Source organism: Nanorana parkeri, unplaced genomic scaffold (genome assembly GCF_000935625.1).
Source record: "Nanorana parkeri isolate BGI_ZX_2015 unplaced genomic scaffold, ASM93562v1 scaffold163, whole genome shotgun sequence".
NCBI classification, from domain to species: Eukaryota; Metazoa; Chordata; class Amphibia; order Anura; family Dicroglossidae; genus Nanorana; species Nanorana parkeri.
In genome coordinates, this window is record NW_017306431.1 from 1,998,455 (window position 1) to 2,009,615 (window position 11,161).

The 11,161-nt window shown below is 42.1% G+C and overlaps 1 protein-coding gene across 2 annotated transcripts in view; it reads left to right on the forward strand.

The window, feature by feature from the left end:
- CREB3L1 (cAMP responsive element binding protein 3 like 1) overlaps positions 1-11,161 on the forward strand; it is a 79,073-nt gene that overhangs the window by 64,233 nt on the left and 3,679 nt on the right. For both annotated transcript variants that reach the window (XM_018554512.1, XM_018554514.1), the window contains exons 7-9: positions 4,120-4,178; positions 4,750-4,818; positions 6,348-6,447. In XM_018554512.1, the coding sequence (XP_018410014.1) occupies positions 4,120-4,178; positions 4,750-4,818; positions 6,348-6,447 (228 nt within the window). The remainder of the gene's footprint in view (positions 1-4,119; positions 4,179-4,749; positions 4,819-6,347; positions 6,448-11,161) is intronic.

Sequence of the window (11,161 nt, forward strand, 5' to 3'; positions counted from 1 at the left end):
GAGGTCAAAGCTCTGCATAGCACACAGGTACTCAATCTATGCTTTGCAGGAGGCTCTAGTCCAACATTGAGCTATAGCTTATCAGCTGTTTGTCATCTCAACCCACTTCCGTTCTTTTTCTTTAAATCGCAATCACCAAGAGCAATTGTCCCCTGATCCAGCCAATGGGCATTGTCATGTCATGTCATGTCATGTAACTACAGCAGTAGTTATGAATTTGGGCATTGTCATGTCATTGGCTGGATCAGGGGACAATCATCCCATGTCTATAACCAGCTTTAGGACACAACAATCTCCCAGGGCTGTAGTTTAAACGTAGGAACAGGAAATGATGTGTAGATGGGAGGCTACAGGAAAGTATGTGTAGATGGGAGGCTACAGGAAAGTATGTGTAGGTGGGAGCTTACAGGCAAGGATGTATAGATGGTAGTTTACAGGCATGGATGTATAGACAGGTGGTTATTGGAATGGATATGTAGATGGGAGGTTATTGGAATGGATGTTTAGATGGGAGGTTATTGGAAGGGATGTGTAGATGGGAGGTTACATTAATGGATGTGTAGATGGGAGGTTATTGTAAATGATGTGTAGATGAGAGGTTATTGGAATGAATGTGTAGATGAGAGGTTATTGGAATGGATGTGTAGATGGAAGATTACAGGGAAGGATGTGTAGATAGGAGGTTACATTAATGGATGTGTAGATGGGAGGTTATTGGAAGGGATGTGTAGATGGGAGGTTATTGGAAGGGATGTGTAGATGGGAGGTTACATTAAAGGATATGTAGATGGGAGGTTATTGGAATGTATGTGTAGATGGGAGGTTACATTAATGGATGTGTAGATGGGAGGTTATTGGAAGGGATGTGTAGATGGGAGGTTACATTAATGGATGTGTAGATGGGAGGTTATTGTAAATGATGTGTAGATGAGAGGTTATTGGAATGAATGTGTAGATGAGAGGTTATTGGAATGGATGTGTAGATGGAAGATTACAGGGAAGGATGTGTAGATGGGAGGTTACATTAATGGATGTGTAGATGGGAGGTTATTGGAAGGGATGTGTAGATGGGAGGTTATTGGAAGGGATGTGTAGATGGGAGGTTACATTAAAGGATATGTAGATGGGAGGTTATTGGAATGTATGTGTAGATGGGAGGTTACATTAATGGATGTGTAGATGGGAGGTTATTGGAAGGGATGTGTAGATGGGAGGTTACATTAATGGATGTGTAGATGGGAGGTTATTGTAAATGATGTGTAGATGAGAGGTTATTGGAATGAATGTGTAGATGAGAGGTTATTGGAATGGATGTGTAGATGGAAGATTACAGGGAAGGATGTGTAGATAGGAGGTTACATTAATGGATGTGTAGATGGGAGGTTATTGGAAGGGATGTGTAGATGGGAGGTTATTGGAAGGGATGTGTAGATGGGAGGTTACATTAAAGGATATGTAGATGGGAGGTTATTGGAATGTATGTGTAGATGGGAGGTTACATTAATGGATGTGTAGATGGGAGGTTATTGGAAGGGATGTGTAGATGGGAGGTTACATTAATGGATGTGTAGATGGGAGGTTATTGTAAATGATGTGTAGATGAGAGGTTATTGGAATGAATGTGTAGATGAGAGGTTATTGGAATGGATGTGTAGATGGAAGATTACAGGGAAGGATGTGTAGATGGGAGGTTACATTAATGGATGTGTAGATGGGAGGTTATTGGAAGGGATGTGTAGATGGGAGGTTATTGGAAGGGATGTGTAGATGGGAGGTTACATTAAAGGATATGTAGATGGGAGGTTATTGGAATGTATGTGTAGATGGGAGGTTACATTAATGGATGTGTAGATGGGAGGTTATTGGAAGGGATGTGTAGATGGGAGGTTACATTAATGGATGTGTAGATGGGAGGTTATTGTAAATGATGTGTAGATGAGAGGTTATTGGAATGAATGTGTAGATGAGAGGTTATTGGAATGGATGTGTAGATGGAAGATTACAGGGAAGGATGTGTAGATAGGAGGTTACATTAATGGATGTGTAGATGGGAGGTTATTGGAAGGGATGTGTAGATGGGAGGTTACATTAAAGGATATGTAGATGGGAGGTTATTGGAATGTATGTGTAGATGGGAGGTTACATTAATGGATGTGTAGATGGGAGGTTATTGGAAGGGATGTGTAGATGGGAGGTTACATTAATGGATGTGTAGATGGGAGGTTATTGTAAATGATGTGTAGATGAGAGGTTATTGGAATGAATGTGTAGATGAGAGGTTATTGGAATGAATGTGTAGATGAGAGGTTATTGGAATGGATGTGAGATGGGAGGTTATTGTAAATGATGTGTAGATGAGAGGCTATTGGAATGAATGTGTAGATGGGAGGTTATTGGAATGGATGTGAGGATGAGAGGTTATTGGAAGGGATGTGTAGATGGGAGGTTATTGGAATGTATGTGTAGATGGGAGGTTATTGGAATGGATGTGTAGATGGGAGGTTATTGGAAGGGATGTGTAGATGGGAGGTTATTGGAATGGATGTGTAGATGAGAGGTTATTGGAAGGGATAGGGAGGGTATTGGAAAGTATGTGTAGATGGGAGGTTATTGTAAATTATGTGTAGATGGGAGGTTATTGGAAGGGATGTGTAGATGGGAGGTTATTGGAATGAATGTGTAGATGAGAGGTTATTGGAATGAATGTGTAGATGAGAGGTTATTGGAATGGATGTGAGATGGGAGGTTATTGTAAATGATGTGTAGATGAGAGGCTATTGGAATGAATGTGTAGATGGGAGGTTATTGGAATGGATGTGAGGATGAGAGGTTATTGGAAGGGATGTGTAGATGGGAGGTTATTGGAATGTATGTGTAGATGGGAGGTTATTGGAATGGATGTGTAGATGGGAGGTTATTGGAAGGGATGTGTAGATGGGAGGTTACATTAATGGATGTGTAGATGGGAGGTTATTGTAAATGATGTGTAGATGAGAGGTTATTGGAATGAATGTGTAGATGAGAGGTTATTGGAATGGATGTGTAGATGGAAGATTACAGGGAAGGATGTGTAGATGGGAGGTTACATTAATGGATGTGTAGATGGGAGGTTATTGGAAGGGATGTGTAGATGGGAGGTTATTGGAAGGGATGTGTAGATGGGAGGTTACATTAAAGGATATGTAGATGGGAGGTTATTGGAATGTATGTGTAGATGGGAGGTTACATTAATGGATGTGTAGATGGGAGGTTATTGGAAGGGATGTGTAGATGGGAGGTTACATTAATGGATGTGTAGATGGGAGGTTATTGTAAATGATGTGTAGATGAGAGGCTATTGGAATGAATGTGTAGATGGGAGGTTATTGGAATGGATGTGAGGATGAGAGGTTATTGGAAGGGATGTGTAGATGGGAGGTTATTGGAATGTATGTGTAGATGGGAGGTTATTGGAATGGATGTGAGGATGAGAGGTTATTGGAAGGGATGTGTAGATGGGAGGTTATTGGAATGTATGTGTAGATGGGAGGTTATTGGAATGGATGTGAGGATGAGAGGTTATTGGAAGGGATGTGTAGATGGGAGGTTATTGGAATGTATGTGTAGATGGGAGGTTATTGGAATGGATGTGAGGATGAGAGGTTATTGGAAGGGATGTGTAGATGGGAGGTTATTGGAATGTATGTGTAGATGGGAGGTTATTGGAATGGATGTGAGGATGAGAGGTTATTGGAAGGGATGTGTAGATGGGAGGTTATTGGAATGTATGTGTAGATGGGAGGTTATTGGAATGGATGTGAGGATGAGAGGTTATTGGAAGGGATGTGTAGATGGGAGGTTATTGGAATGTATGTGTAGATGGGAGGTTATTGGAATGGATGTGTAGATGGGAGGTTATTGGAATGAATGTGTAGATGGAAGATTACAGGGAAGGATGTGTAGATGGAAGATTACAGGGAAGGATGTGTAGATGGGAGCTTCCAAGAATGGCATCAGGTATGATTCTTGGTCTCATGTGTAGATGGCCCCATCTTGACATACAGAAAAGCATGTCAAGATGGGAGCTTCCAGCAATGGCATCAGATGTGACTCCTTGTCCTTTTTGTGTCCGCTCCTTAGATCTCAGCCCAGGAAAGCCGGAGGAAGAAGAAAGAATACGTGGAGTGCCTGGAAAAGAAGTGAGTTATGAAATGTGTGTACATCGCTTCTTTCAGTCTTTCTTTCTCTGACATTTCTTTGTTTTCTTATTGTGTTATGTTGACCATTAGTTTTATCCTTATCACATTATTATTACTTTGTCATTGTTATTTTTGCTGTGTTGCTAGATTGTGATTGTGTCTATTGTGTATTCTATCTCATCCCCTTATATTAAACTTTGGGTTCTTATATCTGAGACTCCAATGCCGAGCATTCCCTTCTATGCATTGTGCCTCTGTCCTTCCCAAAGATCCATAATAAAGTGGTCACACTCTAACAGCTGGAATTCCCAATTATTTTATTCCAGCAGAAGAGCATGACTCCATCATGTCTTTATAATGACTGTGGTACTTAGGTCAGACTGGGAATTCTGGCAGGGATAGCTCATCACTGGACTTTAGAACAGATATAAGTATCCAGCATGTGATTCAGCTTTCCAGAAACCACATAAATCTGAAAATCAGTCTTGAGTGGATTGTCCCTTTAAGCCTGAGTCACAATGTATTATTGTTCTAGGTCCCAGTTAGTATATCTTTCTATTTGTCTTTGCAGGGTAGAATCCTTCACATCACAGAACAGTGAGTTGTGGAAAAAGGTGGAGAGCTTGGAAAATGCCAACAGGTGAGGTGCTTTCATGTGCCACATGTCAATGACCGACACTGCATAGGGCCCTTGTTCATGAAACATCTAGGACCCTGTTCAGCACCCATCATTATTTCCTAATACTTTTCTTTCGTCTTGACACAAACTAGTTAGTTTTTATTTATCAGGTACCCATATTGTACCTACAATATCCTTTGTCTGTAAGCAAAGCTGCTACTTATGTCCTTGAATCACCCCATTCACACATTCCCTCCAGCCGTGCTCTCCTTGTCATCCCCAACTGCACTGGCATCACTTGTTGTGAAAAGTCCCAAAGACCATTTCCGTGTCATAGTACCCACCAATTTATGAATCACATTAGTTTTTGGTCTCTACAGAATAGCCCTGATGATCTGCAGAAACATCTAATCTGGCCAGATATTCATTACAAGGCATTAAAGGTGTTTTACATAGAACTAGCATAGGTATTTGGACATTAGCCTCCTGTAATTTCAGAGCAGCATTCAGACTTGTATTGGTATCCTTCTGATCCAGTCAGGGTTCTTGTTGTCATTATTGCACAGTGCACAAGCTTACAGGAGGGGAGAGCACAGAGAGATGACCTCATCAGTGTACTGTGCTTCATTGTCGAGTTACAGGCTAATGCAATTCCTGGATCCAATTGTATTGCTTAATTGCAGTCTGCAGAGAGGCTCAGGACTTGACTGTTCTGTCTGGCAGAAGTGTCTGTACCAATAGACTGGCTGAACAGAGATACTAATCCTTTGGCAGATATAACTAATTCACATATGTGAATCAAATTTAATTTACATAGAATGCCTTATCACTGAAAATAGAAATGGCAAAAACAATAACCGAAAAAGCTTTGAAAGATGTTCTTACATAATAATATCAAAAGTTATAATTACTAAGCATGGTAATATCCCCACTCCAGGCTCTGATTAGACTCTCAGTGAGCAGCAGGCTAGCAGTACAATGGTGAGATCATCCCTTTGCTCTCCCCTCCTTTCTGTATGTGAAAGCCCTAACTGGCTTATACTCATGGCATTCCCTCTCTGTGAATGCCGCTTTGCAGAAAATTACAGGAGGCTGATATCACGAAAAAATGTTCTTTTGTGTATCAGTATAGAGCAAGGTTATAATAATTTAATATTCATATAATAATGATAACTGTGAATTATAACTGGGAATATAGCCCTCTATGACCCTTGCATTGCACGTAGGCTTAAATAGGTCAGCTGGGCAGTAAAGTGTACCCGGCAGCTGTTTTTAAATACTGTCAAACACGCATTCAGCTACTACTGGAATAAAAATGGAACAATGCAGTCGAAATCTTTATCATGCAAATGGGCCATGCTCTAAAGTGAGATTTTATCACCACCTAGTGTTCATCCTGTGAGTTGCAGCAACTGTTTCATTCATAGTAAAGTGTGAGAGCGCAACTGATCCATAACATCTAATGAATGCTGTAGATCACACAGGACTCAGTGAAGTCTCCCTCGGAATGGTGTCACTGTTACATTTATCAATTTCATTCATTTCCTTAGGTCTCTGCTACAGCAGCTACAAAAGCTGCAGGCTTTGGTGACAGGGAAGGTGCCACGACCATGCAAACTTGCTGCAACACAGACCGGAACGTGCCTAATGGTATGTGCCCTACTGACTTGTCTTCTATGACAGTAACTGACTGATAGAGGACGTGATGCATCCTTAAAGACATTTAAGCTGGTAATAAACGTTTAGTTTTCTTAGAAGACCGCTTGATTCCCCCGTCCACGCTTAATAGCATGGATGCCGGAATCTCCCGCTGCCGGCTATTGTATTTAAAGGCTACATTTACCTTTTGGACCATGCTTCATGTTACACCCATATTCAAGGTTTATCAGAAAACATGGTAACATCACAAAAAAATTGTGCAGTTGCTGATTGCGGCTGCAATGATTTACTGGCTCCGATCCCCTTTACTGGCTCCCCCTTTAAATGAAAGTGGACTTCGCCTTTAAGCAGCCTTGGAAGCATGGCTACCAAATGGTAACGCTAGCTGATTGGTTGCAGTCACTCTTAGCCCGGCAATTTTCCACCTGTCTTTTATTAATTTTCCAAATCAAAGCTTGCCGAGCTCGATGGGGCCAACATGTCCACCCATGGCTCTAATTTATTGGAATCGGCCAAAATTCAAGTCATGCATGGCCAGCCTAACTTGTGTTAGGATTGCGTTCAAACAAAAGTTGTCATTATGTGCCTACAAAGACAAATTGAGGAACCTAACTCACTGACCACATTATTAGGTACACATATGTAGTATGGGCCAGCATGCTGAATTTTGGTCCATATTGACTCCATATCACCACCAGTACACCACCACCCTAAACCACTGGCACAAGACAGGATTGATCTTTGGGTGCATGGTGTGGATGCCAAATTCTTCAGATGAGACATTATATATCATTTTTGATTTAGCTCATAGTTCCAGAATTTTGCATACACACCATGTGCCCAAAGATCAATCCTGTCTTGTGACAGTGGTTTAGGTGTTTAGGGTATTCCTGTCCACCCGAGGTGGACAGGAATACCAAAGTTTTAAGGTGGGTGGGAAGAGAACCAGAAATTACACAAAGAGATCTCATTGGTGGAGGCCCAAGAGATCTTAGAATCCAGTCCTTGACTTATACCAGGCTCACTGGCGGAACTACCAGGGTCGCTGCAGTCGCAATCCAGACCGGGCCCTGGCATTCCGCCAGTTGGGGGGGGGGGGCCAGAGAGAAAGAAGAGAGCCCGCAGATCCCTCAAGCTGCCCGCAGCGTTCGTGGGCGGTTGCTTAGAGACCAACTTGGTGGCACGTGTGCGCCGATGTTCGGGAGCCCTGCTGTAATCACATCAGGCCAGTGAGAAGCCTTAGGATCCCTATGCCCACACGACACATGCGCTAGGGGGTGGGACGAACTGGCGCTGTGCAGAGAAGACAGACGCTGGAGAGGTATAGCGTCCTGTTACCAGGACAACCAGCGGCGCCCCTCCTAGCTCCCCTCTCTCCGTGACAGCTGCGGGATTCTCCCGGTACAGAAACCCGCTCTGGCCTTCGTGATTTTCTGCCTTTTCTCCATCTGGAATGTGAGTCCTGTTATGACTATTACATCAACGTTGCATCTTCTTCACTGTCTGTGTACGACCCCCTCCCACTGATATTTCTACATTGCTGATTTTTATTATAAGGTATTGCTGGGACTTGTAGTCCTGCATAGCTGGTGGTATTCTGCATTGCTGTACAGGTGAAACTCGAATAATTAGAATATCGTGCAAAAGTAATTGCAGTAAGTGCTGCAAAAGGGGCCCAAACCAAGTACTGAGTACATATGCATGCTTGTACTTTTCAGAGGTCCGATATTGTTCTATGTACAATCCTTGTTTTATTGATTGCATGTAATAATCTACTTTTTTGAGGTTGTGGATTTGGAGTTCTTGGGGTTTTCATGAGCTGTAAGCCATAATCATCACAATTATGACAAATCACGGCTTGAATTATCTTGCTTTGCATGTAATGAGTCTCTCTCATATATTAGTTTCACCTTTTAAGTTGCATTAGTGAAATAAATGAACTTTGCACGATATTCTAATTATTGGAGTTTCACCTGTATAACCATTATACAGCAATGCAGAATACCACCAACTATGCGGGACTACAAGTCCCAGCAATGCATTATATGTTAACTAGGTATGCTCCAGTGCCAATATTGGGCATTTTCATGAGTATTCAAAATGCCCTGATACTAAACGCAGATACCGGTGTTCTGTCGAGAACGCCAACGTAGTCGAATTTGCCGACCTCAGCATCTGCGCAAGCGCACAGACCTGTATAATCGAGGAAACCGGGATTTATTCACAAAGTATTTAGTTGAAATCATTAATTGTGACCGTTCATAATATTCCATCCAACATTTACTGCCATCCATCATCATAGATGGCATATTATTACCAGTCACAATTAACCATTACAAATGAATACTTTGTAAATAAATGCCGGTTTCCTCGTTAATCCCGTCTGTGCAGATACTGGGTTGGTGTTCTCGACAGAACACCGGCACTAAATTTTTTAACTGAAGCGGCTGCCTGAGGTCCCGCACTTGCTGGGGACCTAGGCAGCCTTCCTGTTAACCACATAGTGCCATGGCGGCGGGGGGTAGGGGGGACCCTTCATAGTTTATTGCACCGGGGCCCTGTAGGTTCTAGTTACGCCTCTGGCTCCACCTATAAGAGTCTCGTCTCACCTTTGTGTGCAGTAACACATATATGTTGAGGCAGTACTTTGAATGGCCCTTAATGCACGAAATAGAGCACCAGCACAATTTCTTGTTCAATATAAGTGTACATTGAACAGCATATCCAATATAATTGTAGAATGACCAGTATACCACTATACTGACCAAAAGGGCCAATATAAGTGCAGATTAACCAGTATATCAGTATACTGACCAAAAGATCCAGCAAAAGGGTAGAATGACCAGTATAATGACCAGAAGGCCCAATATAAGTGTAGATTGACCAGTATACTGACCAGAAGGCCCAATATAAGTGTAGATTGACCAGTATACTGACCAGAAGGTCCAATATAAGTGTTGTTTGCAATAAATGGTATTATAACACATAGATAGCTTACATTATCGTAACATATCATTTGACATGTATGGAGAACAAGAACGTCTTCATCTAAACAATTATATATAGTATAATATTAATAAGTCAGTGTGGTTTCTGGAGTGTGTCATGAAACATGGGGATCAGTTCAGGTCACATGATTATTCTTATGGATGTTGGGGTGGAAAGAGGCGTTGTAAGAGGCTAAAGAGTTTGTTGGGGAAGCTGAATGGAGAGTGGCAAGAGGGGTGGGATATAGGTGAGGAAGAGACCACAAATAAACCTGCACTGTATTTGGTTACAAAGTGCATCACAACGCACAGAACCTTCACAGTTGTGGTACGTCATAGTGCAGGTTTGTTTGTTATTACTGTATATGTGCATTGGGGTGCAATTGTGAATAATTGGAAACGCGCCATATCGCACATATACAACGTATTACTGTGCAATGTAGGTTATACCACTAACAGAAATAGTACTTGTGTTTGGAGTGACACTTTAGGGACATGTTGGCAACTATCCCTACCACAGTCATACAAGCTGCGCACATCTAATTTAAGCAGAAACCAATTAACCCACCGATATATTTTTAGCTTGTAGCTGGTATATTTTTAGCAGAGTAGCTGGTGGAAATCCACACAAATACAAGAAAGACATATAAACTCCATGTAAACAGAGGTGCAGTCACAATCAGATTTTGGACCCAGGGTGGCGCCCCTAACCTGTTTCCCCACTGGGTTGTCAGGAGTACAACTTGCTCTCCGCCGCCCAGCATGCAGACTGGCTTTTTGAGCATTTCGATTACTGCTCCTTCATCATGTGTGTTTTACTTAACAAATGGAAAAAAAATCCGGAGCTGAACACACAAAGTGATTCCAATGCATGTGTTATATGAGGGTTCCAAAGAGTAATAAATACTGAGCCAATAAAATCAAATATTTTGTGTGTAATACTATCAGAAGTGGTATAAAAAACATGGTATGTACAGTATATATATATTATTATTACATAGTATTTATATAGCGCCAACAGTTTGCGCAGCGCTTTACAATATAAGGAAGACATTACAATACAATTTAAGACAAGATGGTAAGGAGGGCCCTGCCCCTGAGGGCTTACAATCTAAAAGAGGAGGGGGAAATGATACAGGAGGAGGTAGCTGTGTGGGGATGAATTATTTGAGAATTTGATGGTTCAGTGGTTAGGTCGAGGTGGGATAGGCTACCTTGAAGAGATGAGTCTTTAGGGAGGGTCCTGGTAAAGGTAGGAGATAGACGGACAGGTTGGGGTAAAGAGTTCCAGAGGATGGGAGAGACTCTAGAGAAGTCCTGGAGGCGAGTAATGCAGACACTGAGCGGTTGGTTAGGTGGATGAATCTGGCAGCTGCATTCACGATAGACTGAAGGGGGGTGTGTGTGTGAAATTTTGAAATAGAACCTGTGATGATAAGCCTCCATGACTATAAGAACTGAAATCCAATGAATGGGAGGGGCAGATAGGCTTTGAGGGAAAAAGGTAGATGATGCTGGATGTCCTCCAGCTAAGAAATCAGGTGGGCTCTATCTGATGTCCAGCAGCTTCTAAGGCACACTGTGAGAAGAGAAGCTTACAGTTGTCAGCCATTAGGCCCGTGTGAATGGGGCCTCAGGGAAGCATTTTGTATCGCAGAGAATTAAATCTGATTGCCTCGTGGAGTCAGGAAGGAATTTTGTTCCTCCTAAAGGACAAA